Genomic DNA, 22,263 nt, shown 5'->3' with positions numbered 1-22,263 from the left:
ATTCATGAGGAAGAAGGAGAAGAAAGGCGAGTTCTGACTTACCTTTGGCCGGAGCACCGAAGACCGAAGTTGCCGTCGACGCCCTCACCGGAGTTGCAGGCCACACAAACTCGCAAAGAGGGGAGAGGAGGATTCGTGAGGAAGAAGTAGAAGAAAGGAGAGGGGATAAGGTGAGGGCCTGAGGGGAGCGGCGGATCTGGCCGAGCAGAGTCGGAGGAGGTCCACTGGAGCGGCGGGTCTGGCTGAGGATAGGCGGAGGAGGACGGAGAGCGGCGGATCTACGCCGGAGAGGTGGGGTGCAGGTCGGGGTGGAGCGGATCTGGCGAGGAGCGGGGGAGACGCAGAGGCGGAGGAGACGAGGCGGCGGCCAGGCGGGCGGGAATGGGGGGGCTAGGGTTACCAACGATCCGCGCGACAAGAGGAGGTCGGAGAGCGGCGGATCTACGCCGGAGAGGTGTGGTGGAGGTCGGGGACTCGGGGTGGAGCGGATCTGGCGAGGAGCGGGGGAGGCGGAGAGGCGGAGCGCGGAGCCGCAGAGGAGACGAGGCGGAGGAGCCAGGTGGGCGGGGAATGGAGGGGGGCTAGGGTTACCGGCGCCCGTCCCCTCCCCTTTATATGTGGCCGGCCGACTCGGGCTAGCGGGCTACGTGGGCTTCTTGCTCACAGGCCGGCCCACGTGCCGAGTCGGGCCGGCCCACGTGCCTGAGGCGCGGCCCAGGCACGGCACGACGCCCGTGCCGGGCCGGCCCAGGCTCGTTTACCTTCGTGCCGGGCCGGGCCGTGTACCGGGCCCAATTCTCGTGCTTTGGGCCGGCCCACGGGCCTCGGGCCTGATGGAAAACTATAGCTTGGCCTATCGGATTGGAGATTTGGAGAAGGCGGGGGCGGCCGGGCGGGGTGAAGAAAACAAAGGTGGGTTGGGCTTGCCACGTCCGCCTGGGCTAACCATTTGTTTTGCACTTGGGCTGGAAGGAAAGCTGGGTGGGAAAGATGGGCAATCCAGAGGCTCCAGCCCAATCCAGAGGCTCCAGCCCAATAGATGCTGGCCCAACATGCCAAGCCCAACTAGGATGTCGTAGTCTTGTTCAGGTCGGCAACCACCGCATCCCGACTCATCGCTGACGCTGGGAAGCTGGGTTGGTGAAGCCAGCGATCGATTTTATTAGCCACACCCATACAGCCAGTACACGATGCGCTGAATCTGTTTTACTTTCCCCCCCCCTTCTTCCATCTACTTATCAGGTTACCAAATTCCATTATATATGCGCGTACAGATGTCTAAACTCAGACTAGTTTGATTTCTAAGTGGTGCCGCTACCAGCTGAAACAATCTCTAGAAAAGAAGTACTAAACACGCGAACGGGAAGAAATGAGCTACTCGGTAGTTGGTAGCAGTTCGTGACCTCAGATCCTGTCTAACTTAAAGTAAACTAAGGAAACCTATATAAGTTAGTAGAAAATGAAATAATCAATACAGAATGGAATTATGAAAACTACGTTGTCATTGTTTTTGTTATCGGTGAACCAGCGCCGCCGACTGATGGTGCGATTCAAGATACTCCAGGGGCAACGTTCCCCATATGGCATAGAAGGCCTTCTCGCGGCAAAGCCGATACCCTTCGTTGCCCAGCATTGGTCCGCCGCTGCTGCCGCCCTGACACATGCAGGCATAAGAGCATCTCCAACCCGGAGACTAAATTTGGGTGACTAAATCTTATTTTAGTCACCCACCCTAACATTTAGTCACCCTAATATTTATTCCCAACTCCAGCAGGACTGATCAACTCACTCCCTATTATTCATCCTGACATGTGGGTCCACCCTGTCATAGAAACATCAAAGAACCCCTCTCGCCCCTCCGCGATCGTGCTCCCGACCCCGACTGCTCGCGCCGGCGCCGCCCCCGCTCCGCCTGCCGGCGCCGCCTAGGCCGCCTACCAGCGCCGCCTCCTCCCGGCACCGACGGCCCACCCGAACATCCCTACCCTGCTCGGCACCGTCCCCGCTCCGCCCGCCGGCCGCCGCCAGGGCCGCCTCCCAGCGCCGCCCCCGCTCCGGAGGATCGATGGGTTGAAGAAGCCCACGGAAAAGGCCGACACGGTGGAGAAGGAGATGCCGGGAGAGCGGACGAAGGCGGGTAAGCGGCTCCTTCATCAGCGACGTCTTTGAGGACTAGGAGGAGGTGGTGGACGCCCGCCTCCCCACCTCCAAACTAGAAGCACACTGTTCCGTCCTGCGAGATCCAGGCCTCCGTTCTCCTCACCTTCCCTGCCTCGGCAAGCCTCTCCCCTGCACCAAGCCAAGAGGTGAAGGTGAAAAAGTTTAAACTTTTGTCTCAATGTTTACTTAGTTTGCATAGGTTATTATTATAGTATGAACTGCTGTGATGATTGCTCGTTTGGGTGCCGTTTGATGATTGCTGCGGGTAGTAAATAATGGTCAGGATGTCCTATTTTCAGATGATACTTGGTTGAAAGATGTCCCACTGAAATTTGATTGCTGCAGAAGAAGAAACAATTGTTTTATATATGTTCTTGTTCAGATGGCATAAAGAATTTTATCTGGGATTGATAGAAGGAACAAATATTATGGCATAAAGAATTTTGTCTTGCATAAAGAATTGTACTAAGGTCTGAATTTTGTTTGTTTCACTCTTTTCCAGAGTAAGGTTTTACTTGTATGCTAACTGAAAGTGTTGCATTTTGTTGGTGTGGCAGATGTCGAGGTCCGAGAGGCTTCAGCGGTGGCGGGAGGAAGAGGAGGAATCCGATGAAGATGATATCATCTTCCTTGGTGCTATGCTTGCGGCATTGAAGAGGAAGAAGAACAAGAAAAAGTTTCGCGGATCTTTGCCGGGCCGCCACAACGTGCCACGAGATATCCTAGGCGGTCACAAGAAGATTTACTGGGATTACTTCGCTGACAAGCCTGTTTACAACGAAAAGCATTTCAGAAGGAGGTATCGGATGTCAAGGGTACTTTTCTTGAGGATAGTAGCTGCAGTTGAGGCTCATGACGAGTATTTCCGCCAAAAGGCTGATGCAGTGGGTCGTATGAGTGCATCTGCAATTCAGAAGGTTGTTGCACCCTTTCTGATGCTTGCACATGGTGTGTCAGCTGATTTCTTGGATGATCGGTCAGAATGGGTGAAAGCACCATAATTGAGTCTTTCAAGCATTTTTGTGAAAGCTGTTGTTAACATCTTCAGTGAATAATACCTGAGGGCCCCCAATGCCCAAGACACAGCCAGATTGCTAGCCATTAACAAGGAGAGAGGATTCCCAGGGATGCTTGGATCCATAGACTGCATGCATTGGAGGTGGGAAAAGTGCCCGGTTGCTTGGCAAGGTGTTTACACAGGCCATAAGAATGGGCCAACTTTGATCTTGGAAGCTGTTGCATCACAAGACCTGTGGATTTGGCACGCCTTCTTTGGACTTCCTGGTTCATTCAATGACATCAACGTGCTACGTCGGTCGCCACTATTCGACAGAGTGGTTTTTGGGACAGCTCCACAAGTGGAATATATGGTAAACGGAAACAAGTACACCATGGGGTATTACCTTGCTGACGGGATATGCCCCGCATGGGCACCACTTGTGAAAGCTTTTCGCAACCCGCAAGGTAACAAGAAGGTGCATTTCACAACAATGCAAGAATCTTACAGAAAGGACGTAGAATGAGCCTTCGGGGTACTACAATCACGATTCGCCATGATTCGAGGCCCTGCTAGATGGTGGAGCAAAGAAGATCTCTGGTACATAATGATGTGTTGTGTTATCTTACACAACATGATAATAGAGGATGAGCAAATCTTGCTGTTGGAAGTGAATACTTGTTCTAAGATGCTTTTACTATGCTTTTATTGGTGGCTGTAATCTGAATGTATAGCACTGCATTTTGGAACACAATTTTCTGGTGGCTGGAATCTGAATGTATAGCACTGCATTTTGGAACATAATTAATCAAACCTGTAATAATATTTGATTGTCAGTTCAGATGTTATCCTCTGAAATGGGAGATACTCAAATTTTGCCATCAATCAACACTGAAGATTACACAGCAGGTGCATAAGAGATATTGGTAATTCTGTCATTCTTATTCAGAGGGCAAGATGGTGCCAAAAAGAATAGGATGCGCCTGTACTCATCATTCAGTAACAACCCAAAATTCAGGATATTGCAAACTATCACCAGCATCAGGGGAAAAAAAAGGATGGCATGTCCCAAATTAGGTGACACCCACTATTGTCTGCATCAGCTAGACATGTACTGATGCTGGCAGCATCCAGTTTTTGCCTCATCTTGTAGCCTCGTCAGTGGATCAGTAATGAATCTGGAAGCACAACAGAAAAAGGGAGATATAATGTCTGAGAACAGAATAAAGGGCAGAATACTATTTAGAATAATATTCTGTTCAGAATACTATTTAGCATCTGATCACAAATTATTCTGTTCTTTTTAGCTACAGAATACTCAAATGATGCAACAGACCAAAATAATATTTAGAATACTATTTAGTGCTATTACTTGTTCTGTCACTTGGGCAGCATCTGATCATGCATTATCCAGCATAGATACTACTGTCAAACACAAATATATGATCTGTAGAACAGAGGTACAACTAGATAATTTTGCCCATAAGCAGTCAAGCTACTCTAGCTTTTGACAGTAACTGAAAAAATGGTCTTCACATGAGAGACTCAGCTTCCTCAGCGTCCCCTCCGCTGCCCTGTTCACTTGTGGAACCTCCCCCCGATGCCTTGACTAATGTTTCCTTGGCTGTTGCTATTTGTTGCCTCATTGCCTTGACATATGCTATTTGGCTTTCATCCATGTTGGAGGTGTTGCAGAACATGATCTTTTGTTCTTGATCCCACAGCAACTTCCGCTCCTCGAGGTCCTTCTCAGCTTTCCATCTTTCTTCGCGTTTCTGATGTTCTTCTGTCTTCATTTGTATAAAGGTTGCAAGCTGGACGGCATATTCATCATCTCCATCATTCTTCTTTTGTTTCTGTTTTGATTGTTTGCGACCTGGAGGTCGCTTGGAAGGTGTACGGTCATCTTCTTGTGCTTCTTGCGATGGGGTTGTGGACTTGCTTTGCCTCTTTCCTTGGGCTTGCTTCATTGCTTCATATATTGTTTGAAACTTCTCGGTATGACAGACCTCCATCCAGCAGTGAATGTAAGGAAAACCTTTGGTCGCATCATAGGATTTCTGTGCTAAATTGATCTGCAACAAAGATGAAATCAACAATTAGATAATGAGAAGCATTTGATGAAGTCATGAATTTACGAACTTACATATTCTGTATGCGGAACGCCACTTGGACGGAGACGTTCTATCTTCTCGATGCATTCTTGAAACCGAACGCATTCCCTTTGGATGTCATTCCACCTTTTTTCAAGGGAGGTAGCATTTCTATCAGAGACAAAAGTCTTATTCTCATGATAGTGTTGTGCTATCCGATTCCAATATGTGCCTTTTGGTTGATCACTTCCTATTCTTGGGTCAAATGTTATGGACATCCAAGACCAACACAACTGGATGTCTTCATTGTGATTGTAGTTTCCTCCCCGCCCTCTGCTACTGCCACTATCTAGGATTGGTGCTTGTGTGAGAACCTCTAGATCAGCTTTAGAGTCTTGTGTCAGCATGTCCACCAATGGCTGAGAACTATCCATTGGGTCCTATAATGGAAACATAATACATGGAATAGATTACTACTTACTAGTAAACATAATACAACTGATTCACAACCAGAATTCTGAAGGAAACTGTAATTCCCGCTGTCAGACAAAATATTAAGGAAATGTGCTGTTTCTATCATATGGTCACTTGCTGTCAGATTCTAGCACTTCCAGTTTCAGGGAACCTGTGATAAATAGCTGGACAATGGCTGAGCACATTTGGGTGGACAGCTCACAATGGTAGGGATTATGGACATCAGGTGTTGGTTGATCATGGCCTATTATATTCTTGACTACTGGTTTGCTCAGTAAACTGGACAAATTAAACTGGAAATAGCATCCATCCAACATGCCAGCAAGAGACTAGTGAAATAATGCTAGCACTGAATTCTGTGCTGATCCAGAAGATGCTGCTGATATATTACCAACCAATGCTTGTATGGTTAAAGCAAACAACATCAAAGATACAAAGACTCAATTATGTGGCCTGATAACAGAAATATGATACAAGGCATCTTGCCAAATTAAACTGAGAACCAGGTGGAGTTGCTCCTACCTACATGGTGTTGTCGGCAGTTAGGGTAGGGCTCCAGTCATACAATGGCATCGAGGAGGAGCTGAAGTAGTCGTCGTCGTCAGTCGTTGAGGCGGCTCTTCGGGTGTCCGAGGCGGTGGTGGCGGCTACCATTGATGTCTTCTGGACTTGGTGCGACGGAAGTTGTGCCGGCTCGGAGAAGCTCGGCGTTTGGGCCTTCCTGCCGGCGCCGGTGAAGACAGAGCCGCGATGTGGAGCTTCATGGCGTAAGGAAGCAGGCAGGAGGGGGGCGGGTGAAAGCGATTGGAAGAGCTGGCGAGGCAGGAAGGCGCCGGGTGCGAGCGCGGCATCGGGGACCTGGCGTGGCCGGACGCCGACGGGATCAACCCTAGCATCGAGGTTCTAGCGAGGTAGGACGCCGCCGGGAGGAGGACCTGCCGGTCGTGTGGGTGCCACGAATGTCAAGCGGCGTTTCTTGGATGCCGAGGTAGGCGCGGCCGGCCAGGCGTGGTGGCGGCCTGGTCCGGCTCGGCCCGTCGCTGTCTCCGCCCCAAGCCGGCAGTCCGTCCCCCAGAGGGGCGGATCCGGCCATGGCGGGGATTCTACCGGCGGCGGGTGAGGATCTCCGGCGACGGCGAGCGGGATGGCGGTGGCGGCGAGTCGGGTGCTGCGGCGGCGATTCGGGATGGAGCGAGCGGACCAGAGAAAGGGGAAAAAAGAGGTGGGGCTCACACGTCGGGTGGAAATAGAGGGCCTCCAATTGTAGGGGCTCTGGATTAAAATTTGGTGGCCTCTCCAAAATGGGGCCTTGTTTAGGGGCCCGGTTGGAGATGGTTTTTTCCACTGGAAGACTAAAAGAAGAGATGGGGGCTCATTTGGAGGGCCGGCTGGAGATGCTCTAAGGACTTGTCCAACGGTGCTGGCGACTTCGCCAGCTCCCGTGAAGGTCGGCCTGGGCATTCGATTCTAACCTAATTGATCGGTTCGGTTCTTCGGTTTTCAGAAAAATTCGGTTTCTCAAAAATAGGAACCGATCGGTTCTTTCTAGGATCAAGAACCGAGCAATTTTGGTTTCGGTTGGATCTCAAAATAGTGAACACACGTTGAGAAGAAGAAGAAAGGGGAAAAAATTCTAGATCTCGTTGGGGCTTGTTTGAAGTGCCGGCGACCGCCGCTGACGCGCCTGTAGAGGAGAGCCTCGCCGCCGCAGACTTGCCTGCAGGGGACCGCCGCACCGCCGCGGCGCGCGCTTGGCTGCCGAGTGCCGAGGACCGCCGCCGCCCTGCCTCCGCGCCACAGCGCGCGCCCCCTGATGCTTGGAGCTGGGCGTGGCCGCGGACGCGGAGGGTGGAGAGGGGCAGCTGGGAGCGGGGGCAGGCCGACGGTGGGGGTCGAGGGCGGCGGGAGCTGGCCGGCGTTGAGGGGAGGGGCGCGCACCGAACGGGCAGGCCGGCGGTGGGGGTCGGGGGCGGCAGGAGCTGGCCGGCGTTGAGGGGAGGGCGCGCGCCGCACGAGGTGGAGAGGGGCAGCCGGGCGGCGGGCCGGCTGGGTGGGGAGCCAGGGAGGGGGCGGCGAGCCGGCGGGGTGGGAAGCCAGGGAGGGGGCGGCGGGGGGGGGGGAGCCAGGGAGGAGGCGGCGGGAGTGGGAAGGCAGGGGGATGGCGTCGGCTGGGGAGGGGCACTGCCGCGCTGGTGCGGGCTGTGCAGCCACCGGCCGCAGGGGTGGGAGGTGACGCCACACGCTAGCGGCAGGTTTCTCGCTAGAGGGGCAAGTTTACACTGTTCATCACTTAAAAAATCAATTTACGAAAAATTGCGTAGCGTAGCAAGTATTTCTGATCAGCGGATTCTGTTTTCATGGGCGCGATGTCGATGGCCTTTGAAGGAGGCCTCACAATAACAAAATCTAAAGGTAAAGTGAACATTTCAGTATGTTTATATATGTGTGCCACTTAAAATTTAGTCCATAAATCTAAATAAGTATGGATTAAAATTTAGTCATCTAATATAATTATCTAAAGTTTAGTTCTAGGTGATCCAAACGACCTTAGAATACAGGTTTAGGCAGAGGACTGTTGCAGCCTAGATCCAGCCCAAGTAGTGCAGCGTATCAGCATGTAGGTTAGTTTCCAAGATGCGAAACATGCTCAAGGCAAAAAGGCGCACAAGGCTAGTAGTAACTCAGTTTACGAAAGACATACGTGTCATTCATATGATGAGGGGCGAACGGCCTCTAGTTGAATTGTAAGACGGCTTTAGTAGCAGTTTTTAGATTCGGTTTGATTGTCCGTGGAAGTGAATTTCATGCTAGGTTAAAAAAATCATCTTGTCCGTACCACAACAAATCACTCATATAATGAGGGAAAATTCCAATTTTCATCCTTGAACTAGCATAATAGTCCGATTTTTTATCTACATCTACCAAATCGGATAACCGAGACGACCCAATTATTGAAGCTGGCTGGTTTCAAAGATAGTTTTGTATTTTTTTATAAATAAAAAACACCTTTGGAACAACTCTTTGTTTTTTTTTTTGAGATCTCCTTTGGAACCACTCAAGGAACCAAAATTGCCCAATTTCAACAGTTGGGTGTCCCTCGTTTTATCCAATTTTATAGTTGAGTGTTGAAAGTCAGATTTTTTATATAGTTCTAAAATATAAACTGGACTTTCCCTATGAAGATTGCATGTTTGCGATCTCAGGCCATTTTTGTTCGGCCCAGATTTGTTCAAGAAAAGGTTTATGAGTTAAAAAATGTGTATATCACTGACAAGATGACAATGATTATTAATTAATTCCTGCCACCCATCTTAAGGAGAAGTGTTGAGCTACACATAAATGTTTCTGTAGGTTATTAGTGGAGGCGTAGAAGCCCATGTACATACACTCTGGATGAAAACTAAGACTCCAGAAATTTCTCCAAAGCTCTACGGTGGCTAAATGCATAAATAATCTAAGCAGAGACTTGTCTTAATGCTTTTCTTTTTCATGGAAGCTTGATTGGCTTGACGTTTCGCAGAGTATGACCAGTTGTTAAACCACACACAGATCAAACACGGCCAAAGGTTATTTGCATGTTAACATTTCTCTTCGATGTTGCGCCGTCGGAATTAGTTAGAGAGTTGGTATCTCCAAGTTCGTTATTAACGCCAAAAGGCATGCAATTTCGATATAATAATACTTGTCTGCACCCTTGGAACGTTAAACTAAACGTGATCACAAAGTCGATCCTTTTGTCAGGGTGCCCAACAGGCAACAGCCCAAGGAAGCAAATGCCCATTCGCTGTTGTGCATTCCAACTAAGCAAACCTAAAAGGAGTACGGAGGATATATACACGCGCATGCGTCGGACGATAATTTTTCCTACGTAATCCCGCGCTAACTAACTGTACCTCCGTTCTCTTTTTTTTGAGTAGAACTGGACCTCCGTTCTGAACAACCCCAGCGACAAAGGGGGCAAGAACACAGAGGGGCAGGTCGCCTCCGACGGCGCGCGGCCACCCGCCCGCGCGTCAGCAGGGCAGGTGCCTGACGGGCCGACGGCGACGCCCGAACTGATAACTCCTCGCTCATAGCTGCCGCTGGATCCGAATTAGGGGTGTTTGGATTCATGTTCTAATTTTTAAAGTGCTAAAGTTTAATATTATTATATTGAAACGAGAGTGTTATGGGATGAGCTAAATTTTAGTCAAAATTTAAAAAATTAAGCAAAAGTATAAGCGCTAATAGGTGTTAAAATTTAGCAGTCAATTTTAGCTTACCCAAACATGCTCTACTAAAGTTTAGTTCATCTCATCATATTGGATGTTTGGACACCAATTAGAAATATTAAATATATACTAATTACAGAACTAATTGTATCAATTGAGATTGATTCGCGAGACGAATCCGCTAAGTCTAATTAGTTCATAATTTGATCATATTGTGCTATAGTTAACCTATGTTAATTATAGATTAATTAGGTTTAATAGATCTATTTTCAATTGGCCCTAGTTCTCAGAAACACGGATACGCGACCCTGCTGCCGTATCACGTATCCAATACGTATCCGACACGGATACGCTACGGATACGCCAAGGATACGTATCCTGGGCGTGTCCGCGAGCTGGGTCGTATTGGGCCGGAAAACCTCAGATTCGATACGTATTTGGTAGGATACAGCCCAGCTTACAGCCCACGAGCATACCCCCACGCACAGCCACGAGCCCCTGACCCTCTGGTTGCCCTACCCCAACTCCTCCACGCGCAGCCGCTCGTCCCGCTCCCCCACGCGCGACTCGCACCACCACTCGTGGCCGCCGCCCGTCGGAGAAGCCTCCGCCCTCGTCGGCGACGACAAACCACGACCATAGGGACCCAGGACCAGGAGCTCCCCGTGCGGCGACGATGAGCCGGAGCTGCGGCTGCACCGTTGTAGGGACCAGAGAACCTCCGCCCGCCTGGCTGCTGCAAAGGACCTCCACCCGACTCAAGGTGCAAAAGAGCTCGTCCCCTGTTCTTGTTCTCTCACTTCCTCTGTTCTTGTTCCCTACCAATCTTCCTGATTAGAGCTTTCAATTTCAGCAGTATGGCATCTCCAAATCTGAGTGCTACTAGTGTTAGTGCCAGTGCTAGTGCTGCTGCTAGTTCTAGTGTTGGATCTGGGGCCAGACAAATAACTGATATCAGGGCTCCATTGTGGGATCATGTCGTCATTCTAGAGAAGCCTAAACTTGGTGGAAGAAATATATTATGGAGATGCAACTATTATTCATTTTCAAAAAGCACTAGCTACAAAAGAATATTGACTGTAATAGACCTTTAATGTTGAACTAGAATATCTATTTTGTAATTTATAGTACACTATTATTATTTATTAAAAAATAGTTAAAATGTATCCGTGTATCGGGTTGTTTGGGAAATTGCCGTATCCGCGTATCTGTATCCTTCCGATACTGATACACGTATCCGTATCCGTGCCGCTTAGCCCTGGCTTTTACAATTAGTTTTATAATCAACTCATATTTAATCCTCTAATTAGCATCCATATATCCGAATCAAACACGCACTTAAGGACGGTCTTCTTCTGTTCAGGCCGGCCGGCCACTGTCTCATCCTGACGCACCGGGGAAGTTGGGTTGGCGCAGCCGGCGACTGAATTTATGAGGCACACTTGGTGCTGGCAAATGGCTGGCAGTTAGGCCCTACTGACAGTACATGTGACGCTGGATTTTTTTCTCTCCATTAGGGGAAAATAATTTCAGTCTGAGCAACGGCAAGACAATCGCCCTGTTCGGCTGGGATACAAGCCACGGCTGATTTTTGTGAGAGAGTATGTAGTGTAGCAATTTATTACTGTAGCAGATAATTCACGTGGAAACTCATTTACGCATAGGCACGCCTACTGTGCAGGTGCTGTAGCTACAGTACACCAGCCTCATCAGCGAACCGAACGGGGTGATAATTATGGGGTTGTTCGATTCCAGGGGAACTTTAGTCCGTGTCACATAAAAAATCTTAATATTTAGACGTATTAAATAAAGATTAATTATAAAACTAACTGCAGAACCTGGGGGCTAAACTGCGAGATGAATCTAATGAGGTATATTAATCCATAATTAGTGATTGGTTATTGTAGCAAATTATGTATTAATTAGTCTCATTAGATTCGTCTCGCGAATTACCACTCAGCTGTCAAAAAAATTATAAATAGATTTTATTTGATACTCCAAAATAGTAAGATTTCTTTTGATGTGACAGGGATTAAAAAAAGTTCCTGAAAACAAACAACCCCTATATTCCATGGGCATATACGTTGCAACTTGCAATTAAGGAACTAGCGTATTTCACTTTTGGTGTAAAGTTTGTGAAGTATTGGGACACACATTTGAAATATTAAACATAGACTAATAACCAAACAAATTAGAGATTCTGTCTATAAACTGTAAGATAAATTCATTAAGTCTAATTAATTCATCATTAGTAAATATTTATTGTAGCATCATATTGTCAAATCATGACATAATTAGACTCAAAAGATTCATCTCGCAATTTACATGAGAAGTGTGCAATTGATTTTTCTATCCATCTTTATTACTCCATGCATATGTCACAACATTCGATGTGATGTTTTTAGTTAAAAAGTTTTGAAATCTAAACAAGGCGTAATACTATCTTTAGATGGTAACAGCATTTTATTACCGCCGGCCGGTCCCGGGTCAGCTTCATAAGAACACCAGTGGCAGTTCCCCACTTCCCCCTGACCGGTGCACGGTCAGTTTACTTCAGATTTCGGTAAGATGCATGTGGCTCCTGCGGATCAGCCTGGAACCCAGCGGAAATATTTTTTTATTTTTAACCTATTTTTTATTTTATTTTAAAAATAATTCACAAGGGCAAATTTTTGCAGATCTAACCCTTTTGGTCGCGCCGGGCAGCGTGGCGTGACAAAAACACTCTGTCGCGCCACATGCATTGGCGTGACAATGGGTGCCACGTTGGCACGCTTCGGAGCGCTCAGAAGGGGTTTGCTAGCGCATATTTCACGTGTCAGGCTTGTCACGCCACTCCCGCCGGCGTGGCAAGGTCTGATCTTAGAAAAATCATAACTTTTTTATACGAACTCGGATGGAGATGATTATTATATGAAAATTGTAGCTCTCAACGAGATCTACAATTTTGTAGTTTTGAGTTTTTTTTATTTGAAGTAACTAAGATGGTTAAATTATTGATTTAAGATTTTGACAACATATTAAGCACTTGTATCATGATTCCACTAATTATGTTTATATAATATTCAATATATGAAATAGCATGGACTAACAAATATAATTTGATAAGAAATATAATGAGAAATCAAACTATAATTGTTTAGTATAGTATGGAATATGACGTAACACTCTAGATATTATTATTGATAGCTTTAATATTTAGAGTGGTGGGATATGTGGGAGGCACCTCAAGCGATGGTCTTGGCTAACCCAAGCAAGTGGTGCGATCGATGAGAATCCCACTGATCAGAGGATGGAGATGGAATGGTCGAAAAGAAGGACATATAGGATGAAGAACAACTAAAAGTACTCATTTTATCTCTACTACTACTAAACTTGTAACGTCCACGTTGCCTCCTGTGGCTCCGCTAGTAGAGCCACTCGCGGCTCTCTGCCCGGATCCACCTCACCCGCCCTATGCTTCCCACTCATGCGTCTCCCGTGTGACACCCTAGGTGTCTGCACAATAGAACAACATTTATTTTCTGTGCTTAATGTGTGAAATTGCTTGAGTAAGGGTCTATTTTAAAAATATCAGGCCCATTTGTGTAAATATGAATTAATGTAGGGTCATTCTTATAGTTTTATTTGAATAGGATGTGTGATTATTGTTTTGGTGGAGGGTTTATTTGCGAAATTCAGTGCAATCATTACATGACAGAAAATTTTACTTTTTAGTCTGAATTTGAGGTGAATTTGCATTAGTAAAAGACAAAAGTCCATTAAATTCAAAATCCTTCTTATGTTTTCAAAATAACTCTTTAACCTTTGGTCAAATCAATTTTTGCACAACATCAAAGTTGTAGATCTTGAAAAAATTGAACAACTTTCATGTTGGGCACTTTTTCATTTGAGGCCTAGTTTAGAAGTTATTTTAGTTTTACAGTGGGACCCTTGAACTTTTCAGATTTTGCAAATCAGTCCAAACTTCATCTTCTACCTCTTTGCTTCACCGCCGTTGGTGCTGAGCTGGGCCGCCGCCGCCGTGGGAGGCCGCATGCCACCTCCTGCTTCGCCCACCGCTCCACGCGGCACCTCCGCGAACCCCTGGACCCACATCCCCTCATGCTGGAGCCCCCTCCCCTCATCACGCCGCCCCAGTCGAGCTCCGCGGCCGCCACCTCGTCGCCGCCGTGGCAAACTCGGGGGAAAGCTCGGTTTCCTTCTCTGGCGCGCGCACGAGCACTGCCTCGTCCTCCTCATTCTATTCCGTCTCTCACACTCCCCGGTTTCGCGCTCCAAGCACCAGAGCACCACCGCCTCTCCTCCGCAACTCCGGCAAGCTTGACACCGCCGCGAGACCGCCCCTCCAGACCTCCTCTGCCCGCTCCGACCCCGCCTTGAGCTCCGCCCTAGCCCCGCGCAGCTCCCAGGCCCCTCCACACCCCCAATCCGCCGCCGCAGCACGGTCGCTGGCGAGCTGCCAGAGCTGCTGCCGCACCTCGCAGTGGGGAATACCCCAATCAACCACCCCAACCCTCACCGAATGCTCCCTAGCCACCTCTAGCTCGCCGCCGGTGAGTCTCCTGGCCGGAACATCGGCCGATTCCCCTACTGGTCTTCTTCTCCAACGAGATAGGGGCATATCTACTAGGATTCAAAAAGTTCTAAGGGCCTAGCTGCAAGATTCCAGTTCTTTTCCTTTTGTTTTTAGGCTGAAATTTGAAAATGCCTAGAAATTCATAGAACAATCAGAAAAATACAAATCTAAATGTTTTGGAATCCTTGTTACAAGAACTACAAGTTTTGTTACATGAATATTTTTATGGGAAAATTCGATTCATGCCACCACAACTCCGTGAAATTGGGTGTCATGTTGAAAATCATGCCACTTAATGGCATAATTTTCAACATGATATCCAATTTCAAGAAATTGGAGTGGCATGGATCCAACTAACCCTATTTTTATTTATGGTCTGTATTTTAATCCAAGAAAAAAATAGAATAAATAGGTTTTATTTGTTCCATGAGTTCTATTCAGTAACTTCTAGTGATTTTTGGCTAGCTTGTGTCTTGCAGTATTTCTAGTGCCTGGTAAAAATTTGACATTTCTAACTAGGTCAAAGATTTAAGATTCCTTGATCTACTAGTTAAGCTAATTTATTTGTGCTGGTAGAAATATTAGAGTTCTGAGTGTGAAATTTTTTCCATGCTCACATGTTACTAAAACCTTTCTGTTGCCCAAGTTTAGAAAATTTTTGATCATTTTAACTATTTATTTGATTTAATGTTTGTTAAGTAGACTTTAATTGTGATAAATAGTTTCCTTACTTAGAAAATTCTGAGAATTTTTATATAACTCTATTTTGGTCATATGTTCATTTATGTAAAATGTAGGATCCATAAACACTATATAACTTTATGTACTAATTAGTTTTATCATATGTGGTTTAATTTTGTCAAAATTATTACTTCAGTTTTATGCCTATATAAATTCTGAAAAATTTATGACGTGTTCATAATCATGTGATGCATGTTCTGAAAAATTCTAAGCTTCATAAGTTCTGTAGTTTGTTCTGAAGAATTTGATCTTGCTCTAGGTGTAGTCTGAATAACTGTTTTATTCTGATTAATTGGTGGCATGAAATGGAATGAATTTTACAGCGTAGATTGCTCTCTGTATTTACTATTTGAAGTAATTTTACTGAGGTTATATACTGTTTGTATACTAAATTACTCAATTCTTTACAAACCATGATTTATATGCTATATAAACTAACTAACACTTACTTTGTAAGTTTAATCAAATTGTTTTGTGAAGATGATCTTGATGTTTTGTGTAGTAATCGTTGTTAAATAACTACCCTATAAACGCTTGCCCATATGAATGTTTATTTGCTAAATGTTGGACTACAATTTTATCGTGAAGTGTGTTTGTGTAATACTGTTCTTGCATCACATATAGATATGACTGCTCTAGCGGACGAGACGTACGAGTTGATCTCGGAGTCCAAAGAAGGTGATCCAGAAGCCCAGGTGAACGCCACTGTACTGACCGAAGCCCCGGACCAAAGCCCGGAAGAGCCCAAGGCGATCTAGTTAGCGACTATCACGAAGCCAAGCCCCGGACATAACCCAGTATTTCAAATTATTACAATTTATCATTATTACTTACTTATGCATTTACAGTTCTTAGGATTTGAATTGAAACCCTAGATGCATGATCCTAGGAACCTATGTACCGAACACTAGACCTGAGTTCGAATAATTGCTAAGCATATAGGACCGGTAAAAGTCGAGTGATTGCCTGTCACTTGCGAGCTCTATAGGAATTGCTTGTTTACTTTCTGTTATCAATATAAGGACGACGGACGGGGTCGTGTTCGATACCATGACTTTGTGTGAGACCCCGTCTGTGTTGATGAACTTGCTAAGGTCGCGGTGTGTGGTAGCGGTGGTTAAGTTTTTGAACGTACTAACCAGATGTCGTAAATATGGTACGCGGTAAGCCTAGTAGCCGATCGGACCGGTGAGTGGATATTCCTTTCACTCTCTCTTAGAGATAGGTTTTTATTTATGTTTATGTTGCGCAACACCGCGGCTACAGGGAGGAAGATGGTGCCCTGTAGTCGGGGAGAGTGACCCTATCCACAGGTCGGAATGAAAGGTAAACGGTTGTTTGGGAACGACCCGATGGTGTTCTAAACGTGTGTGTTAGGTCTGCCTGGCCAGGTTAACAAATTCGATTCGAATCGTCCGCTTCTCACGGTTTGGGACTGCTTGATCCCTTTGCCACACAGAGTAATAAGAGTAACATTATTATGATCAATCTTGATGTTTGCTTAAAGTTCTACCATGGTTGAATAGGAGTAGTTGTTTACATAGAATGGTTAATCAACTAAAATCTTGGAAGCTAAAATTTGAAAGTAAGGACCTACTCTTTATTGCTTTTCAGCAAAAGAAAAACCAGAGCCTACAAAACCCTGCATAGTCTAGCTAGGTGAACTAAGTATATCCGTTGACGGTTAAGTCTTGCTGAGTATTAGAATACTCAGCCTTACTGTTGAAACCTTTTTCAGGTATGAGTTTTGAGAACCAGATCGCTAGTCTGTCTTGGCCCTGCTCTTTGCCTCCTGGCTGGTCTGTAGAATGGGATCCATCTTCGGTCGGCAATGACTGACGAGTGATACCTTGCTTGGGCTAGCTTGGTATACTTTTGCGACGTGTTGTAGCCGTCGTGTTTTCTTTCCGCTGCTTAAACTCTGAACGTTAAACTTATGGCTTGTATAACTGTTTTACTAAGTTTGGACCTGTAATATTACTTTGAACTTGTGTAATAACTACTATGCCTGTGTTGTAAAATATGTATGGTTGTAATATCTCTGGACTCGCCTTCGTGCGGGGTATGCTTGTTCGATCCGAGAACTAGTGGTTGTATCGGGACGTTACCCGACATACCAAGAATTGTTCCGTTTGAAGTGCGTTTGTGTCGGTGTTGCCCTTATGGTGATGGCTAGCGCACTTGAGCCGGGATAATTCAGGTGATTCTTGCCACATCCCGCCACCTCCACCAACCTTCGATCTCGCGTAGGCCAAGTGGGGAGAAGAGCAGGGCGGACGCGCGAGCGGCGGCGGCGGCAGTCCTCATGCTCGTTGTCGTCATGCTGGACTCCCCATTCGCTCAAGCGGCTCTCAATGGCCGTCAATAGTCTAAGGATCAAACAATACTTCCTGATCGGAGTGCCCTAAATGGGCAATAAGGAATAAATATATGTGTTATTTTTAATCTCAATTTTCTCCTCACTAATCCCTTATAGCAGCGATCCCCATTCATGTCTAGATGCATTAATCACTTATTTGCGATGTACTATTGATGTAAAATTCTTGGAAATATTTTTGAACCTATTTTACCTAGGATATCAAAAAATTATAGCGTCTCATATTATCTCGCAAAAGTACTATGGCTAGTGGTTGTCACCCTCTAGCAACAACTCAAGATTTAGCATTGTCTGGAGTAAATAATACTGAAAATGCATATGCTTCTTGCCCATATGATCATGGGAGTTATGAGTTGCATGCATATTCTTTGTTTGGATAGCTATTCTTTATGCTTTCTTTAACCTTTTATTGTGAAATTGATGCTTCAAAATTTGTCAACCCACACACGGGTACGGATCTAGTCTAAACTACTGATTAGTAGTATAAAACCTACACATTTGTACCCTTTTCAAGCTGTTATCATATTTTAAGGTTTTAATCTTTCAAAAAGTTACTTGATCTAGGTTATAACTATAATTAATATCTAAGGTGTTACATTATATTTCATACTCAACAATGATATATTTTGATTTCTCATTGTATTTCTTATCAAATTATTATTATTTAGTTCACATTATTTCATATATCAGAATGTGGGTCGTTAAATGAAAGTTATCAAATAGACTCCAGTGACAGTACAAGCACTTAATATGCTTTTAAAAGTTTAAATCAATAATTTAACCATCTTAGTGACTTCAAATGAAAAAACTCAAAACTATAAAGTTGTAGATCTCGTTGAGAGCTACAATTTTCATATAAAAATTATCTCCATCCGAATTCATATAAAAAAATTATTTTTTTAAGATCAGACCTTGTCACGCCGACAGGGGTGGTGTGACAAGGCTGTACTGTCACGCCGGTGGGAGTGGGAGTGGCGTGACAAGCTTGACACGTGAAATATGCGCTGTCAGACCCTTTCCGAGCGCTTCGAAGCGTGCCCACGTGGTACACCTTATCACACCAATGCATGTGGCACGACAGAGTGTTGTTGTCACGCCACGTTTCCCGACGCGACTAAACGGGTTAGATTTGCAAATATTTGTCCGGGTGGACTATTTTTAAAATAAAATAAAAAATAGGTTAAAAATAAAATAATATTCACCCAGCAGAAACCACCATGCTCTTCTTCTCCCTTCTTCGGTGACGGTAGCAGATAAACGAAAAGGGGAAACAGACACCCATATTCTTCTCCTTTTTCCCTGACGGTACCAAAGGAATGAAAAACTAGACCGGTTGAGTCATTGCTCTGATCAGCCAGAGAGGGAAAAAAAATGGAGGACCCAAACCTTCGGGAGCGGCCATTGACCGGCGGCTGCTGCTGCTTCCATCAACCATCGCTTTCGATCCCCATCTTTAGGCCTTGTTTAGATGAAACGAAAAAAAAAATCGATGGAATTTTGCTAATTTAAAGTACTAAATAAAATTTATTTACAAAACTCTTTGCATAGATGAGTTGTAAATCATGAGACGAATCTAATGATGCTAATTAATTCATGGTTAATTAATAATTAGCTAATGATGCAATCATAGATTAAGTAGGCTTATTAGATTCGTCTCGCGATTTACAGCCTATTTATAAAAAAAAATTTATAAATAGATTTTATTTAGTACTCCATATATGTGTTCAAATATTCGATGTGACGTTTTTGTTGTGTTTACGGGGTTTATGGATCGGGACAGGAGAGGCGACAGCTAGCTTCTGGGACAACCGGGGATAGATGTACTCGTAGTCACTATCCTCCTCTTTGTTTAATTAGTCAAACAACGTACAAACCCGATTACACGCCTGGGCAAAACCCCCAACTTGGTCAGTTTGGTGTTTAGTAGTACTAATACCATACCACCACACAAGCAGGCTCGTCAGAGAACAGATCAGAAAAATTTGTACGACTAAACATCCAGTATAGTGGCAATTAAATTAGTAGATAGGGATTATTATTATTGATTAGATGTGCTCCCACTGCTTATCCGGTTGCTACCAAACACCATTCTAGCGCGACGAGCGATCTAAACCCCAGCATAGAGATCTAAACTCGATTAGTTTGATCCAATAATAGCACTGCTACCACCAGTATAATACTACGTGGTTCTGAAATATAATCCCCATCAGTCCAGAGAGGAAAAGACAAAAAGAATTGCTCGACTACCATCTACCATGTGCTTGGAGACAACCGCGTGGCGTGTGCGATTCAATTCACCGCCTGTGCTTCCTGGTGCGTTGGGGGCATGTGTGTAAGCCCCGCACAGTTAGGGCGCTGTCTCCCCCACGGCATGGGATGGGAATCAAATTCGCCTCCGTTTCTGATTATTAACCGGGACGGCACGGTTGATCCAGGGACGCATCGATCTGCAAGTGCGCGCGACGCGACGGCGAGGCCCCGCCGGCCGGATCGCCGGAGGCGGTGTGCGGTGGCCGGTGGCGGGTGTCCCATGCCCATCCCGTCCCGTCCGCCGCTGTCGCTTCAATTCATCCACGTACGCCGAGCGGCGACGCGCGCAGAAAATTCAAAGCCGCGCCGTGCCGACGAAGACGACGACTGCGTCGTCCGCCGAGCCCCGGCGGCCGCGGCCCCAATCATCGGGCATGTGTGGCAGTTCGCCTACGCTGCGTAAACAACTCTATCCCCTCCAGGCTCGACGCACCCACCACCTGGCCACCTTAACAGCCGGGAAGGCGCGCGCGCTCTCGCTTGCTTGTCCTCGCCAGCTCTCGTTCCTACCCCCGTCGTCGCCTTCCTCCCTCGTCCCTCCCCCGGCCAACCTGCCCGTCCTCCGTGCGCGTCCGTCTCCACAGCTCCCGTGCCTTGGCGGCCGGTTAGTGTCGCTAGCTAATCTCCCGGCCTATAAGCACGGGCTCCGGCTCTGCCCGTTTCCATCACTACCCATCTGCCACCTGCTGATAGCAATCTCGGTCTCGGCTGGTGGCATCGTCCGGTACCGAGTTGCCGACCAACCGGCCATGGCGAGGATCCACCTCTACGTCGCCGCGGCCTGCGCCGTGGTGCTCGCGCTCGCCGCCCCGGCCCTCGCCGGCGACCCCGACTTGCTCCAGGACGTCTGCGTCGCGGACCTCGCGTCCCGTAAGTCAACGACGCCCAAGATTTTTGTGACTGAGCATGCCGCGGCTGGCTGATCCTGTGATCCATTTGGGCATGCGGCTTGCAGCGATCAAGATCAACGGGTTCCCGTGCAAGGCGAACATCTCGGCGGACGACTTCTTCTTCGCGGGGCTGCGGAACCCCGGCAACACCAACAACCCGGCGGGCTCCGTGGTGACGGCGGCCAACGTGGAGAAGTTCCCCGGCGTCAACACCCTGGGCGTCTCCATCGCGCGCATCGACTACGCCCCGGGCGGCCAGAACCCGCCGCACACGCACCCGCGCGCCACCGAGATCATCTTCGTCCTCGAGGGCACGCTCGAGGTCGGCTTCATCACCACCGCCAACAAGCTCTTCACCAAGGTCGTCGGCAAGGGGGACGTCTTCGTCTTCCCCAGGGGGCTCGTCCACTTCCAGCAGAACAGGGGGCACGGCCCCGCCGCCGTCGTCGCCGCCTTCAACAGCCAGCTCCAGGGCACGCAGGCCATCGCCATGACGCTCTTCGGCGCCACGCCGCCGGTGTCCTCCGACATCCTCGCCAAGGCCTTCCGGATTGACAACGGGGAGGTCGACGCCATCAAGGCCAAGTTCGCGCCCAAGTAGAAGCTTCGTCGACTGTCTGCATTCGTTGATTTCTGAATAAATCGCGCATGCTGTGTGCAGGATATCTATAGTGAGTGCTAGTGATTGCAAGTTGCAACTACGTGCAGTTCAATTTGTTCATCTTTGGTTTGAGGGGTTGCTGCGGCCATGCTTGTTGTTGGTATGCTAATTTGTGTGGCACAAATAAGATCATCAATTTTATGGTTTCTGTTATAGTAAATTAGTTTTTCAGCCAAATTATGATCACAATAGTGCTTAATTTGATTGCCAATTCGTCGAGGAATTAGCAACAGTAACACGTGCACACCTTTGGCTCTGGTTGTTCCACGGTCGTATCTCGCTGTTCATGTTCTCAGCATCCTTAGGACATAAAGTCAACTGTGTTGATAAGAGGATTTCTCGTCCCAAAAAATTTGGTAACTTTTCTTGCGATTACAAATTGGCTCTCCGCATGTCTTACTGGGAACTTAAAACTCTCGCACCTTGCCCTCAAAAAAAAAAAAAAAAAAAAAAAACTCTCGCACCTAAATTTGCTTGGAGCCTTTGTGTATTGCCATCCTCACACCAAAACATGTGTAAAAAGGTTAAAGCGAATCATTCAGATTTTTGGAAAAGAGAGCAAAAAATAATTTTTGCAAAACACAGGACAAAACAAATGAAGACGCTTACAAATACGCACAGACAGATACTCAAAATTGACGAAGTCACCAAAATTATATCGATGTTCATGCGTCGGTTAAATCCTAGAATAAATTCAGAAAAAATACGTGCAATCATGAAGAGTCGAGGACCTGGGTGGGCGCATTCCACCACAAGAAACATTACCGGCT

The 22,263-nt window shown here is 46.7% G+C and overlaps 2 protein-coding genes across 2 annotated transcripts; both read left to right on the top strand.

The window, feature by feature from the left end:
• Positions 1-2,717: 2,717 nt before the first annotated feature.
• LOC120709738 lies at positions 2,718-3,161 on the top strand. Its single transcript, XM_039995398.1, has one exon. The coding sequence runs from the start codon at positions 2,718-2,720 to the stop codon at positions 3,159-3,161; it is 444 nt and encodes a 147-aa protein (XP_039851332.1).
• Positions 3,162-20,226: 17,065 nt separating this feature from the next.
• Positions 20,227-21,670, top strand: LOC120706598 (germin-like protein 1-1). The gene is made up of 2 exons (XM_039991277.1): positions 20,227-20,812; positions 20,898-21,670. The coding sequence occupies exons 1-2, from the start codon at positions 20,317-20,319 to the stop codon at positions 21,431-21,433; spliced, it is 1,032 nt and encodes a 343-aa protein (XP_039847211.1). The 5' UTR covers positions 20,227-20,316; the 3' UTR covers positions 21,434-21,670.
• Positions 21,671-22,263: the final 593 nt, after the last annotated feature.

This window comes from Panicum virgatum, chromosome 5K, assembly GCF_016808335.1.
Source record: "Panicum virgatum strain AP13 chromosome 5K, P.virgatum_v5, whole genome shotgun sequence".
Taxonomy (NCBI): domain Eukaryota; kingdom Viridiplantae; phylum Streptophyta; class Magnoliopsida; order Poales; family Poaceae; genus Panicum; species Panicum virgatum.
This window is presented reverse-complemented; position numbering and strand designations above follow the sequence as displayed.